The sequence below is a fragment of the Giraffa tippelskirchi genome, chromosome 3 (assembly GCF_054371585.1).
Source record: "Giraffa tippelskirchi isolate mGirTip1 chromosome 3, T2T-mGirTip1v1.2.pri, whole genome shotgun sequence".
In the NCBI taxonomy this organism is placed as follows: domain Eukaryota; kingdom Metazoa; phylum Chordata; class Mammalia; order Artiodactyla; family Giraffidae; genus Giraffa; species Giraffa tippelskirchi.
Window position 1 is genome coordinate 70,310,266 of NC_137277.1, and position 16,934 is coordinate 70,327,199.

General features: G+C 33.9%; 1 protein-coding gene across 1 annotated transcript in view; it reads right to left on the reverse strand.

Annotated features, from left to right (window-relative positions):
- The window catches only part of COL3A1 (collagen type III alpha 1 chain), a 40,150-nt gene extending 36,192 nt beyond the window's left edge, over positions 1–3,958 (reverse strand). The window contains exon 1 of the mRNA XM_081581418.1: positions 3,664–3,958. Coding sequence (XP_081437544.1) covers positions 3,664–3,742 — 79 coding nt within the window. The 5' untranslated portion in view covers positions 3,743–3,958. The remainder of the gene's footprint in view (positions 1–3,663) is intronic.
- Between the last annotated feature and the right edge of the window lie 12,976 nt (positions 3,959–16,934).

A 16,934-nucleotide genomic window follows, 5' to 3' on the forward strand; every position in this document is an offset into this window, starting at 1 on the left:
CAGAATTGTTTCCGTGGCTTTGCTCTTTTCTCTTATAATAGAGATGTTTAATTTCAGAATTTAAGCAGAATCTGTTTACTTATAGGCATTTAGGTCATCTGATGATGAATACTCCAGAGATGGGAAGAAAATGCAAGGTATCATGAATGAAAAACACAAAATTTTGTATCAGTACTTTATTTACTTGAAGTTTATATTTTTACAGAACTGAAGATAATTTCTGGTTAAATTATAGAGGAGGCTCCTATTTGAAAAGTAGATTTAACAATTCAAAGTGTTAAACAAAAAAATTATCTTTTTTTTTTACCTTAGAAGTGCATTAACTCATATGTTTTCTAGGACAATATACAATTTTTTAGTATCTCTTATGAACAACAGTTAAAAAACAAGCAAATTCAGATATCCTGGATTTAGTGTTTGTTTTGTATCCTCTAATTATCTAAGATTTAACAGAATTTTTGTTCTAGTCTTAACCCCTAGTTACTTCCTAGTTGTGTAATCTTAGCTAAAGCACTGAAACTATGTTACGTGACTGACACTGATTTATGTGACCAACAATGTATTCTTCCCTTTTAAAAGTACAATTGTTTCTAGTGATTTTATGCTATATTTTTTCAATAGTTTGGCATGTTTCATTTTAAGGGCAACACAAACCAGAAAACTTGAATGAGCTTGATCAGTTATAAATCCCCTCTTAAAGCATAATGGAAATAAGCATAACAGAAAATAGACTCTCATAACCTGTGGTGAAGAACTGATTATCTGAGTCTATTTACAGTGGACTTTAATTCTAAAACAATTGAATGCCCACAATTCATTACCACACTGGGATTATCAGAGTAACAAAATATAAGCTGAAACATTAGAACACTTTTAATTAAAATAAAATTTTATCTCCCTGCCCTAATAAAACAATATAGGTAATAATTTTTAATATTTTTATTTACCAACTAATAAGCTATAACTAAAATACTTATGTCAAATATTCTAAAAATATCAGAAACTTTACAAATATTCACAAAAATAGTTATATGTTATATGTGTAAAGTTATATACAGAATTTTGAAAATTGCCATAACATTCAAGTCGATTTCCTAAGTTTTTGAATATTATTACCATGTGTTTGTGTGTGAGTATGTGTGCTTGACAATATTTTATCAGTAACATACCTATTTTCTTAGCAAAGTAGTATTTAATATTTAAAATTCACAAGTAATATTTTAAAATATCATTATAAAGTTGTGGAATCCAGCTGTGTAAAATTGATGTTGGCATTAGTATGCAAATTGCAACTGTCAGCCACTAGGTGGCGAGTCTTTGTATCAATACTTAAAACTTGGCATGTTTATAAACTACAGGAAATATAAAACAGATCACATTTCTCCATTGGTTCAAGAAAACATGTGAATTAAATAGAACTTTCACAGATTTGTAAAAAGACCAAAATTTTGTGAGGACCTGTTTTATGTTCCAGAAAATTTGTGTGAGTAGACTAGAAGTTAGTGTTCATTAGGGCTGTTCTGTTTCTATCTGGTATTCTCAAGACATTTATAAGAAACCCATACCCCAGAACTACATACGACTATTCTCAATGTGTTGAACATTCAGCCACCTCCTATAACCTTCCTATAGCTAATCTATCAGAAAGATTTTTTTAAAAAACCTGCAAGAAAAATAAGATATACTATTTTAAAACAATTTTTTTTCATGACAAACAAAAACAGTAAGCTGAACAAAATCTTTTTCAACTTCTTTTAAGCCTAAAAGCATCCGAGTGTATCACCAAAATTTCATGGCTATTTATTATGCTTTGAAACTAAAGGGAAAATGAAAAGAACTTATATGATATAAAGATACTGTAGGTATTAAACACTTTTTCCCCTCTGAAGTGGGAATGAGAAGAAAAATAGCCATAATGATTGTAAAAGACTATAACCACCAAGCAACCGCAAATATTTTGTCACTCTTTTGAACTAAATGCAAAAGTTTTGTAGTCTTTCCAGTAGATGAGAACTTTGTGATTTTTTTCCCCAGGAAATTAGGAGAATTTAAGAATATTTAAAAAGGTAAAAGATTTGATTGAGGTGGGGGTGTGGTAGAAGTCATTTGATATTTTAGCCAAGGACTGGGAGTTGTGACATCTTCTGGGAGGATAGGATGGGGAGGGAAAGAGAGGAGGAGGGAGCAAAGAGGGCTGAGAATTCCAGGGAAGGAAAGGCCGAGGAGACAGGAGGAAGAGAGAAAAAAGATGGAGGCACATGGAGGACACTTGGGGTGAGGGAGAGAGTGATAGAGAAAGAGGAGAGGGAGGAGGAGATGTGGGCTTGCCTGGGGAGGGGGTGGGGTGACAAGTGAAGGAAAGACAAGGGGGAGGAGGTAGCAAGAGGCCTAAAGGGGTGGAGAGAAAAGAAGGTGGAGAAAGGAAGGGAGAAGAGGAAAAAGGAGAAGAAATAAAGGGAACAAAGAATATGACTGTTTCTTTTCCTTTGTGACCATGGGCTGACTATAACTGAAGCGAGTTCATTGGGTGTGTCCCCCTACTTACATACACAACCTGTGAGGACATTAAAGACATGATATTAAAAATGAAAAGCTGTTTTCAGACACATGTTCACTAAAGCTATAGGCTTAAATGTAAACCTTTTTATTATGTGTGTGTGGAAATGTAGATATAAAGACTTCTTCTAGCATCTTCAAATTTAGCACTTCAAGATTTATTTCTATGAAAATTTTAATTCTAATGTGTCAGATATTTTCATGACTCTGAGAAACATATAAATTAAAAGACATCTTTTCACACAGTGAAATAATGAACCAAACATGGTTTCGAGGAAATTAGAACATGAAAATCACTGCTTGCACTTATTAGAAAATAGAGCAAATCAACTTTTTGAAGTCAAACAACACTAGTATCTTTACCTTGTTTGCATAAAAGTCAAACATTCCTATTAAAAATATTTTCATAAATCTTCTTTATTAACATAAAAGCAGTTAAAATGTAGAACATGCAAAAACACTAGACCCTTAACAATAAAGTATTAGCAAATACATGTTAATCAACTGTGTAAGTGCTTGAAACCGAAAAAAATAGAAATGGTGAAACTTCTTTGCAGTTTGAACCTGTTTAAAGAACGCTGAAGATACTGCTGCTATTTTATAGAAATATATTCAGTGATTCAAATAATATATAGTATTTCCCTTCAGACTATACTTAAGGCATGCTATTTTTTAATTATCTTATCTTACTGAGTAAACAATGCTTAATACTCTATCCTGACAAAGAACCCAGCATACAAAGGAGAGCATAAAAGTATTACAAGAGACCAATAACTTCCAGATTGCTTAGGGAAGCATTCCAAGATGTTAACAATCCAGGATGGGAACTTTTTAAAGCCGTTTAAAGAGTTTCCAGTGCCGTTAACATGAAAACAAGTTAAGACAAGAACATCTTTATCTTCAACCGGAGAACTTTTAAATACAGAAATGACAATATTCTCTTTAAGCAAATATAAAAGGCACCATCCTGGTCAGTCCTACATTTCACAGCTGGGAGCTGACAGACAAAATTAGCATTTATGAGACAGATTTTCCCTTTCTACCTATTTGTAAGGAGAGGTAAAGACAAAAAGCCCACAAAGTTTCTTGAAAGCAATACCTACTCACCTTCCTGTTGTGCCAAAATAACAGTGGGATGAAGCAGAGCGAAAAGTAACCAGGTCCCCTTTTGCACAAAGCTCATCATGTCTAAATATCAGACATGAGACTCTTTGTGCAAAAAGGAGAAAAGAAAAGCAGGTCAGAGTAGCACCATCAGTTGTTCCCTGCCCTTCAGCACCGGGCCCGTCATAAAACTCAGCCACTGAGATTCCTGTGCTTTGGCCTTAAATAGGAAAAAGTTTGGCTTCCCTCACTTTCCAGCCCCTTTCTGAAATATGAGAGCGGCACCCATCCCCTCAGCAGTAAAAGAAATGATTAATATGCCTTTTTCCCTTATGGAAGACACAACCCACAAAGAAAAATGGCACATCTGGAGTTTGTGTGCATCTGAGTATGTATATATTTGTTACATATTTTAGTCATGTGTATATTTGCATAACTTAAAATATATATCAAAATGCTCTGCCTTGAGTTTTAATAAAAGAATTACATGTGTGTATTTTAAAATAACCCTTTATTAACAGCTGCATAATTTTGAGAAATTGCCTGATGCCCATTTTTTGAGCATGACTAATTTGCAACCTTGATCTTCCTAGAAGATTTTTATATTGGGATTTTGCCAGAATCCCCCCTAACTCAATTTAAATAGGGAACTGCAAAAGATTAACTGAAAGAAAAACCTCTGTTTTTCCCTTTCATTCATCCACCCACTCTGAGTCCTGGAAATTCAGTTTCAGGTAAATGTCAACAGACATGTATCTAAGGTATGTTTGAATGGCACCTGAAAAGTTAGATGCTTATCTAGAGCTGTTTCTATTTCTCACAAATTTCTTTAGCCAGCCAAAGAGGGATTCCTTGTGAGATTTCAAATTTTATGCTGCTTGTAAAAGCTGAAATGGATTTTTCTAGAGGAAAATTTAGCCTTTCATGTCTTGACTGTGTAAGAAACAGAAAGAGAAAGAGCTTATCATGTGAAATATCAAAATAGTACCAGAAGTTCTCATTTTATCTGGATAGGTATAAATACTAGTATAAATATTTCCAAATTTAGATTTCCATGTGTCTAATTTCCAGACCACATTAACATAGCTTTTCACTGTATTTATTTCTGTATGTGGGGAGTAATTTCTGGGTTGTATTTGAAAGAAGGGCAAATACCATTTATAGGTCTTTGATAAATCTTTGCAAGAAAAATGTGCTTATCCACAGTACCAAGTTATTTCTAGCTATCAAGATATTTCTTTATACCCTAATCATCAGCCCATAGTTCCTTCATTTTTCTCTATATTTTGGATGAGCTACTGAGTTTTAATCATGATCACCTGCATTTATTTTATTTTTGCCATGTATGTCAACTTAACCATGCCATCTCCATGCATGTATGTGCACATAAAATTCTGCCCACCTCACAGCAATTCATGGAAGTAACTCCTCTAAAGCCCAGTTCAAAACTTTCCTCCATTAAACTTGTTTTCATTTTCTTCTTTCTCTTTCTGCCAGTTCATATTACTCAATTTTTACTCAATTCACATGTTATCTGTAGAATCCCAGGTTACATCCATGCTATAAGTGAGGAGAGCTGTACACAGGCCTCCCTATAGGCCCAGTTACAAACAGCACACAGATGTTCCAATATAGATGACATGATCTGGTGACAGGAAAAGAAAACCAGTTGGACCAATCTCTTGTACATCTTCTGATTTTAAACCAGAGATTCACTACTTAAGGGGGAAAAAAAAAGGTAATGATTGAACAGTCATGAAAACAAGCTCTGCTCTTGGATCATAGAGGACATGTTAGGGGAAAAGACTGTTATATCTATCTTTCTATCTCTCAATCATCTTTATTTTATACTTAAAAAAAAAAATCCCCTTTTGTTCAAACCAATTCAGAAACATGGTTAATTTTTTCCTGGTGTCTTTGACACTTGTGTGAAAAAATTCATGTATCTGTACACATTATCTTATTATTTCAAATGATAAATAAAAGTTGAAATGCATTAAATTTCATTATAATTATAATTGTTTTCTCATATGGAAAGTTAGATATGTTAGTTTTAAAATAATGCTTTTTATGCCTTATTTCAGGCATTACATATACGATTTCTACTGTAATTTTTGTCTTAAAATTCTCAATTTGATATCTATTCAAATAAAATTTTTATACCCATAAGAAAAATCCATGATCAATGTGCTCATTAGAAAAGTTAGTTGATACTTTGCACAGACACACACACACAAATTGTGTTTTAAGATATCCATGAGAGATCCAGAGATAAATCTCATAATCCAAATTTTCTGATTTAGCATTCTTTACTACCTCGAGTATATTGAGGTCCTGCACCTGGATCCTTTGTAGTCTATGTCCCAGATCCTATTTTTCTTCTTCAAGCCAAAATGTTTTATAATATGGTATCTAGATGGATGTGGATCTCAGTTGGTGTCATGACTGGTTGAAATACACACACTGGTGAATTCTACTGTGCAATTCAAGAGCTGATGTCCTCATAGTAACCTAGACACACATTTCTTTCTATATATCCTTGATTTCTCTGATATTAGCCAGCTCAAACAGACATGTCATTTTGTGCTCTGGCTTGCATCTAAAGTTTAACACAAATCTAAACACCCACACCAACTAAAGCACTGATTAATCTGGTTCTCCTTTAACAACAAAGAGTGACTAGAAAGATGAGGCAAAGCCAGGGTGTGGCAGATTATCAAGCAAAAATTCAAATCTTTTCCAGTTCAGTGGAAAACGGAGCTTGGGAGAGATGCATAAGCACAGCTGTGATAAACTCAGTAGACCAGTGAATGTCAGCAGTGCTCTCTATAATAGCAATAAGAAAATCAATTACCTCCATCATGAAAACCACATGAAAATCTCTCTGTCTCTCTCACTTGTATTGCTTCATATGTGATTTTCTTTAAGCAAAAGAGATGCATTCTTAATGGACATTTTTTATATGCTTTCAAATCACTATAAAACACTTAAAATGTGTCTGTGGGAAGATTTACCTAAAAATATACTGAATCCACAGCAGAATTGCAGCCTAAAATATGATAACTTACAATACAATTGTAAAATACAAGATAAATTTTCTTTGCTACTCCTAGAGAAGTGGGTCAGTGGTAAAATCATGTTTGGAGAGATGTGTTCCTTTAAAAATAATTTAACCAAATACTAATATGCATATAGAAGAGCCAAAACATGATTGAAAATGTCATGCTGTAGTGAAGGACTTGGGCATATCTACCCATAGATTTATCTAAGATTGAGGCTATGAGATTGGTAATGGGACGTAACAGGCAAATTTTTGAATGATTACCATGATCACTTCTTCAAGACCCTTTAATGTCTTCTTATTCCCTGAAGCAGAGTTAATTGTCCCTTTGTTTTTGTTCCTATAGAACTGTGTTGATAACTACTTCTCTTTAACACAGAAATTTTACTTTGGTACAGGACTCACATTTCCTTGATGTTTAATAAATTGAAATGTGCTCATTTTGAAACACTAGTATCTCTGTTCTTATCGATTTTTTTTCAATATCCTTTGCTGTTAAGCCTGAGGTCCAGCATTTCTCTCCTTGCATTTTTCAGCTGAAAATTACCCCAAGATTGAACAGAAAGTTCAAAGAGGTTACATGACCCTCAAAATTACTCATTGGAATTGGAATGGGAATTAAATAGCACATTTTCCAAAATTTTTTCACCATGTTTTCCACTTGAATTAGTCACTGATGTGGTAACAATATTTTTATGCAATTTAGGAACTTGGTGAATACATTTTTTTTAATGCGGGATTGTAAAAAGATGGAAAAAAGAGAAAGGATACTGTTGTAGAATTAATGACCGATTAAAAACGGAATATTCTGATTTTGGCTCATCATTAATCTTTAATTTCTGGTGTTGCTGTAACTGTAAAAGTTTTGAGTTAATCCTTATTAATTTATACTGAATGATGGAGTTTAATCTTAGGGCATTCAAGAGAATTTACATATGTGTTTGTGTTTCTATATGTGTGGTTTGTGTGTAAGCTTACATATATACACACATGGGCATATATTTTAAAATATATTCACATACGCTTTTAAAGTTTGACAAAACTTTGAACAAGTAAAATTTCATGGAAACTGCCTTAATATACGTGTTTGAATTGTGAAAGTTTATGAAATATTGTAATTATTTCCTCCTGGAATGAAGTCTTTATATACTTATGTTTTAGTGATATTTGCCATCTTAATTTTATAATTATGTTTGAAAGTTTATAGAAAATTAGAATCAATCTCATTACCTAACATACTGACTCATCTCAAAACAGTGTGATTATTTTATAAATTCTTTTGTAATTTATAAATTATAAGTTTTGTCTTAAAGATTCTGGGATGCAACATCTCATAGGAGTTCAGAAGTTCTCTGTTGGGTCTTCAGTTAACTTAATTGTTTTCAGGATTGAAGCCCCACTCTGCAAATCCCACTAGACTCTCTATCAAATAGAATTTGTCATCTGAGTCATACTTAGGAATTTTCAGCAGTATCCAACACAGCTGCAATAGCTTTTCAAATGAAGCCAATTTTGTCTGAAGATAAAAAGAAGACCCAAATTATGGTCTTCTGATAGGACCATGAGATAGGCCAAAGCCAAACTTATTGGATTTACATGCTTCAAATAGAGTAATTTTAATTCCTCTCAATATTTTTATATTCAGATATTCCATGGGGGGCTATATTTAGGGTCTTTTAATCCAGATAGTTTCTTAGAACAAAGAAATTTAGAGCCATCTGCTTCTCTCTCCCCAAATAAATGGAAGTAAATGTGGCTTTCCTAGGCGTAGATTATGACTGTTACTCTGCACAACTAACCTTTCTTTAGGTCAGCATTAATGTTCATGTAAAAAATATTCTGATTGGTTATCTGAAGACTGCATTTTTGTCTATACATTATATCATGTTTAAAGAAGCTCTATATTGAGACTTTTTATTGGTCTATGGAATAACTCAATATTAGATTCTTGGTGGAAGAAAGCTGTGGTAAATAGTCTCCTTTTGTCCCAAAAGATTGAAGTGTTGCCCTTTGGAGTCTTGGCTTTCATGTGACAATGCCCATTTTAGTAATTTTGCTTTATATGTATATATATATATATGTATGTATACATATATTTATTTTATTCCTGTTTATAGGCTATTCTTATTTTTAACTTCCATTCCCCTTTTTAAAAATCATGCACAGCAGTAAACACAGTCCTGTGTCAATCATAGGTAATAGGTAATAAATGTAAAAAAAATAGAAAAGAATGGATTGGTATGGAATAGTTAAAATATTAGGCATTCTCTTTCCACCATCTTGGGACCTGTGGAGGCCTGCTGGGAATAGACTTTCTAAAATGCAGATATGTCTGGAAGGCTGTAGTCCAAGACCATTTCTCCTGGCTTAAGTAGGATCTCCAGAGCCAGACAGAGCGCCACATAGCTCTTCCTAAAATTGAAGATAATAATCCCTGAAATAAAACTGAAGTCTATTTGGGCAAGAATTGTTCTTTCGTGTACAAAGCGAAGAACACAGTGACTCCTGGTGGCAAACCAAGCAAAACCAAAAGAATCTGGGCAAGTCATTCCACTTGTGTTCATGGAAACAGTGGCAGGGTTAGTGCCAAATTCTGAAGCAATCTTCTGCTCAAGCCACTGGACACAGAATCTATGTGATGCTGTTTCCCTCAAGATTTTAAACTTATTGAAAATAAATAAATAAAAGTGTGTGGGGAAGTTAGAGTTTAATAATATGAACATTTCTTAAAATTACCGGACCCATACCAGGAGTCCACCTCTGCCATTCACCATTTTATAGATGTTAGCTACATTTCATGAAATAATTAAGTCAAAACATCTGACTAATGAAAATAAGCCACTCCAAGTAGAAAGTTTCCATATAAAAATTATGCCATCCTGATTATTCAAAGTGTTAATCTTGGATGATCATACTGAGTAGATTCATGTTATTTTATTTCTATTCTTTCATGTCCAGTTACTGACTCCATTGACCACCCCACCCCAACACTGTTTTAGATAATTTTTGATATGCAATTCATCCTGATTCAGACACTAACTTCTTAACAAATCAAAGGCTCTCTTTTTCCAATACCTAACATATTTATTTGTGTTTGTGCCTTTGCTTATGCTGCCTTTCTGTCTAAAATGAGCAGAGAAGGCAGTGACACACTACTCCAGTACTCTTGCCTGGAAAATCCCATGGATGGAGGAGCCTGGTGAGCTGCAGTCCATGGGGTCGCCAAGAGTCGGACACGACTGAGTGACTTCACTTTCACTTTTCACTTTCACACATTGGAGAAGGAGATGGCAACCCACTCCAGTGTTCTTGCCTGGAGAATCCCAGGGACGGGGGAGCCTGGTGGGCTGCTGTCTATGGGGTCGCACAGAGTCGGACACGACTGAAGTGACTTAGCAGCAGTAGCAGCAGTAGCTGCAGCATCTCTATATGCTCGACTCCAATTCAACTTTTAACACTCAACTCAAGATCTTTGATTCAGAAAATCTCTTTGATCCTTCCTGTTGAGATCTTTCTCCTCCTCTTCTAATGTTCCTTACCCTTCTCATGGCTTTTAGTTTCTTTTACAGTATCTTATCTTTCTTGCTAGACTGAAAGCTACTCCAGGCCAATATTCAGCCTTATTCATCATGTTATACCCAACAGTAACGATTACTGGGTCTTACACAACATGCAATTAATAAATGTTAAGTGTCACATGAGTTACAATATGAATGCATGTGAAGTAATCTATTTCTTTGTATTCTTTAGAACTGATGCAATTTTTAATAAGTTAATTACTTTCAGTATTTCCATCAACCTGAAAAAAGGAAGGTCACTCTTTCCAGGATAGGAAGTCTTTGGAAAATGGGTTTTTAAAACTTACAGATGTTATGAATTTATTTCCAAAATTAAAAAAAGTAAACAATAGGACTAGTTAGCAAACAAATTGAAAGCAGTTGAACTCTGTGTTTCCCACAAGTATCACAAGTAAGAGAACATTGAAAATAATAATTTTTTAATGGAAATAAATGTAAGTAATTTACCAAGGAATGTAAGAAAGAATGACAGGTTAATTAAAAAAAATAAACAATTGAGCTAGAAATGATCACAATTTTCATCTGTTTTATTTTGGGGATAAATAATTTTAAATGACATATAAATGAGTATCATGAGAACAAAACACTTTAAAGAGGAGTTATCACACTTTTGAACTGTTTCACTTCCTTTGACTCAATTTCCTTGCAGTCAAAATTTTAAAAAGAAAAAAAAAGTAAAATAATCAAGTCATCAAAAGACTGAAATTTCCCTTCTCTTTCACAAATACAGGCACCTCACACATAAAGTAAGACAAATGTTGAATGCTTGCTTTACTGGCTTAAATTCCTTGGAGATGTATGTAAACACCAGTCGGTTTAGTTGAGTATCCCTAGGAATATATAGAAGTCAGATAATAGTATTATCAAGAGTACCCCTGTGTGTAGGAATCGCAGTCCAGTTTTTGGTTGTTAGCATCAAGGTCAGCTCCAAAGTGAGCAGCCTCATTGACCTAGATTCAGCATCAGGGTTGTATCACTCTTGATTGCTGCCTGGTGTGAGCTGAAACAGTTACTCCTAAAATATCAGTTAGGGTGTGACTGGCAATGGGAGGCCAACAGTTAAAGGTTAATAGTTGGAGGCATGATGTGATCAAACTGCAACGGGTTGTGTAAAAATTCATTGACCCTCCTCATCTCCCAATTTGAAGTGATGTACACAACACATTTTGTGATGGGGAAGGGAAGAAATAAGAAATAAATACATTTGCTAATTATTAGTTGTGATGACTAACTGATTAAGAAGAAATCCAGAGCTAAAATAAGGCTCTTGAATTATTTCAAAATATCAGAGTTACTATTTCCTATTTGAAATATAATCAAAAAAGGATGGACTCTGAAATCAAATAGACTTAGTGGAGAAAAAGGGGAGATGATGCATCTTGAGAGATTTCACTGAAATTAACATCAAGTTGAAGAAGGTAACTTTATATCTGCACTTTTTGCTACAGCAAACACCAGAACAAAATATGGCCAGACAGTCAGCTGGGACAGCATGACACACCACTGGAAAAAATGATGTCGAGTGCAAAATTAACAAGAAAAGTAAAATCATTGTTGAAGCCACGTTACCATCCCCTGCTCAAAATTATATCTGATTCTCTAGACAGTTCATTTGGAAGATTCCCCAAAACAAAAGCAGAGAAATTACATAAATGGTTTTCCAGGCCAACCTTTCTGATTTGCGTGCCGTAAGTTGCTTGCAGTGTTTCTCCAAGCAAAGAATCCAGGAAAATTTCTAGGGGTTGTGTATTTTGGAATCTCACCAAATTGCTAATGATTGTAGCCATACTAGTTAGCAAAGTCCTTCCTAGCAGTTAATAAGAAGAAAGGGTGACCAGTGAACTAGAAGAAACAACAGCAATGATGACCAGCACCTTGGGTACCCATGTGTACTGACCATGATGTTAGCTCTCTTCTCAGCTGTTTTTTTCCAGCACTACATTGGTACAATTAAGTTTTCTTCCCCTTAGCTAAAAAAAAGGTGAAGAGAATACTTCTTATTTCCTCTTCTCAAAAGTTTAGAACTTAGGGGAAGTGGGCATCAAGAGTTTGGGATAAAGAAATCTTAAGATACAGGATTTTAAAATATTGAAAAACAATGCCAAAATATGGGCCATATTGATTGGCCACTTGCCAAAGTGACTCATTTTCTGGTAGTTATTTAGTTATGATAATTTCTTTGATTACTCATGATTATTATTTTGTATTTTCTGCAAGAATGAAAGCTCCCTGGGGAGAGGACTGGGTTCTAGTGGTCACTGTGTCTCTGGCACCTCGCTGGTAGTCTCCAAGAACAAGTACTTAGTGAGAATCTGTTGACAGATGAGATGCTGAGAATTCAGTCTGATACAAAGGATTCTAAGCTTTCTGATGATTTCGTTATTTTTCCAGTGTAATTTATATAATTCAAACTTAAGTGAAAGGCTTCCTAATTCTCAACCTAGAATAGTGGTTTTATAAGATAATCATTACTTTAGAATAAAAAATATCGATCTGTAAAGTCATGACATTTTTCTTCATTTCTTATTTTTTTTAGTCCCCAAATAAAATCCCTGCCAAATGAAAGTAATGCAAGAAAACTCAAATAGTTTGCCAGGGCAAGTTTATTAACATTTTTCCAAATAACATCTTATTTGAATTATTTATTTTGAATCACCAGCCAGAAGATAATTCTTTTTAAAGCTTATAAGAAAATGCTTGGCTTGTAAATGTTAGTTGGCCTTGACAAAGGCGAGGAATGGGGTTCAGGAAGAGGAAGAGTGCCTCCCACGATTAAAATATTCTCAGCAATTGTTTTTGATTGTGTCATTTAACTCCTTAGCCTTAAAGAATGTTGGGGCTTCCCTGGTGTCTCAGCAGGTAAAGAATCTGCCTACAATGCAGGAGACACAGGTTTGATCCCTGGGTCGGGAAGGCAACCCATTTCAGTATTCTTGCCTCGATAATCTCATGGACAGAGGAGCCTGTTGGGCTATAGTTCCTGGGGTTGCAAAATGTAGATTGAAGCAACTGAGCACATCTTAAAGAGTGTTAATGCAGAGAGTTTTAATCATCTCAAAATGGAATCTGAAAAATATTAAATATCTAATGCTTGATGCAGTTCCTGGCATGTAAGTGAAACTGTTAGTCACTCAGTCATGTCCAACTTTTTGCAACCCTATGGGCTGTAGCCCGCCTGGCATATAAGGTGCTCAGTAAATTCCAGCTTAATAAATGAATTATGAAGTGGGTTTTCATGTTTCGATTTAATTGGTATGAAGAAGGTTATTTTCGTGAAAAAATAATTGTGGATGATTGTCTATGATTAAAACAATAAACAAAGCCTTTAATAATAATAATAGTAGTAGTAGCAATTTTTATTTAGTGTTTAGAATATACTAGCATTATTTTGGAGAAGAAAATGGCAACTCATTCCAGTATTCTTGCCTGGAGAATCCCAGGGACAGAGGAGCCTGGTGGGCTGCTGTCTATGGGGTCGCACAGGGTCGGACATGACTGAAGTGACTTAGCAGCAGCAGCAGAATTATTTTGTTTTATTTACATGTATTTATTTGTATACATATTTAATATAATATATAAAAATATATATAATATGTATATACTTTATTTAATCTTCACTACAACCCTATGAACGTGATGAATGCTATACTTGTTTTGCAAATGAGTAAAGTGACTTCCCAACTATCAAAAGGTTAGTGAACCCAGAGCCAAGATTCAGACCCAGGAAATTTGATTTCAGGATCCATTCTTTTGATCCCCATATATTAACAATAAGTTCAATTTAGTAGCCCTGAATGCTGTCAATCTTTAGAACTGTCAATATTTAAATGAGTGTTTTTCTCTTCAATGAAAACTTTGGAGTAGCTATATTTAGTTCATTTTTTTCTCTTAATTGCATATTTGTTTGAAACGTTATTTTCACTGTTTCCACTGATGAATTCACTAAGAGTAGACTTAGTTTTTTTTACCTACCACAAACAACTTGCTGCAATTTCTGGTGAAAAAGTAAGATGAAACAAGTCAAGTTGTGTAACATTGCATCAAAAAATAAAATGATGATAATGGTTGGTAATGATTCCAATTTTCTTTCATTTCTCAAAAAATGATTTTAAAGACAATCCCAGAGATTAGATAAAAAAGTGTTTTTTAAAATAATATATCAACTGAAGATGTAGTCAAAGGTGTATTTTTTCTGTTGTATTAGTGAAAAGAGAATAAAAAAGAAAAATCCCTCAGTGTTTTATGGAACTTAAAAATCAGTGAAAGAGTCCTTTAAGTCTATTGTCTTGACTTGAGATGGTGTGAATGTACATTTGAAAGCAGAATCTTTGTGTAGAATCTCATTCTTCTATTAAATTATATTTTTTAATATGATTTTTGTTTGTCTCAGTATCTGTTGGGACAACCCAAGTTTTATTGCAGTCAGCATTAAGCTAGGATTAGCCAAGCAAAACCAGAAAGTGAAAAATTGGGCTTTCCCTCCCTTCAGGGCTTGTCCATGTTGTAAACTGTACAAAATGATCCCATCCTGACAGTGCAGAAATGAACAGTTTCCAACAAAACTTACATATGTGGCAGGGAGCTGTCCCGAAATGACATACTTAGACAAATATTTCCAAAAGGATCACAGGATTGTCTTTACAACAGTATTTCACAGACTTTACAACATTTCTCAGCTGCATCTTCTCTTTATTGATTTCTCTATCATTTTTTTTTAAAGAGCTTTATTAATTTTCAATTTCTGCAAAGAAAATTTTTATGCAAATATTGTTATTTTGATATACATGTTTATTTAGTGCCAAGAACCAATTGAAAAACATAAAAAAATAGTTAGTTGGGGGACACTATGGATTATTAACACTAAAGCGGTTAACAAATTCCAATTTTTATTTGATTTTTACTTTAATCCTTCAATAGACGTGCTACTTGCTCTCACTTTATAAATTTGGATTTTCAAGAACATTGTCCACTTTCTACAGTTTTTCCTCCAAATTAGTTTCCAACAATTCTGGTAAGTTCCTCTTGGTGGATAGCAGTATTTCCTTGATGATTCCAACAGTTTATGATAAATTAACTAATTACACTATTCAAATACCTATTGTATACAAAGCAAAACACTAAATTTGTTATGGTATAAACAGAAAAGTAATACAATTCTTAGCCTTATAAAGATTATACAATTTACTTGATATTCTACAAATACTTACCCACTCCAGTGTTCTTGCCTGGAGAATCCCAGGGACGGGGGAGCATGGAGGGCTTCCGTCTATGAGGTCTCACAGAGTTGGACACGACTGAAGCGACTTAGGAGCAGCAGCAGCAACAAATACTTTGTTCAAAAAATCCTTTATTCTAAGAGAATAAATTCATTTATGAATTGATAAGTTTAAACATAATTTGACTGATTTATTTTTAAAAAATCATATACTGTGTATTTTTCTCCAATTAAAAATGTGTCAGTTATTTACTCAGATTTGTTTTCCCTTCCTGTAATAAGTTTTGTATTTCTACAGCAGTATCTGTTTTCCAAATAGCTCCCACAGAAATAGATGCATCTCTTCTCTGGACTTCACAGAGTATCATTCTTTTTCTTAGAGCATATTATTGTAAAACACAGGTAAAGAAAACCAAACACTTTGTTTTAATTGCATATGAAGTGGTTTCTGAACTAGGAGCTATTTAAGCTCTCTCTAGAACTGATATATGGATGCTTTTCACTTAAAGATCATGCTAGAATTTTTTGTACTATAAAAGAGGGGATTATGCCTTTTCTAGATTCATTCTTTTTGCTGTTCTTTATTTTATTACATTTGACTTCATTTTGTTTTTAATTGAGGTAGTCTGACTCATTGATGTATAAATCTTGGATGAGATGCTTCAGAATGAAGCAATAAGCTTACAAACTCTCACTACTAGTAGGTGGCATCTATTTTTTCTATTGTATATAGTTTGGTGAAATAAACTTAGAAAAAGGAAAAAAGAAACTTACCTTCTCAATCCAACTAAAGTGTTTCTTATAGCAAGATATCAAAGAAATTCACATCAAAATATGTAGCAGTTTTAAAAAGACTATTAGCCGTTTGATAAATATTGGAACTGTTAATATCCACGATCCAGAGATAGGGTGGTTAGCCTTTTTGTGACGCTTTGTTGAGTTATGGGGAGCATAGTCTTCATCTGGCCATCACATCGTTTTGTCAGTCATAGCAATTGAGTCAGATTCATACTGTCCTATAGAAAGCTCAAGGTCTTGCAAGCATGCATTCTTTTAGTATTTCTAATTAAAAGCTTCACTCTGATTTAGAAAAGTACTGACAATAATGTTACCCTTGTTTGTGCAGAGAAGAGTGAATATGCTTTAAAATGATAGGACAAAAATCTCAACATTACTACCTTCCCATTGGACAATTCTACATATTTGGGGCTAATTACATAGTGGGCTGATATCAACATAACAAAGCTATGTAAGAGATAAACATAATAACATTTATAATATGCTATTAAAACTTATTACATGCTATTAAAAATTATAGTATCTATTAAAAATCAGTTGCCCAAGAATATGGTGAAGAGACATGGCTGTGTACTAGTAGTACTTGTCATTGTATTTCACTCTCAGTTGTGTCCGACTCTTT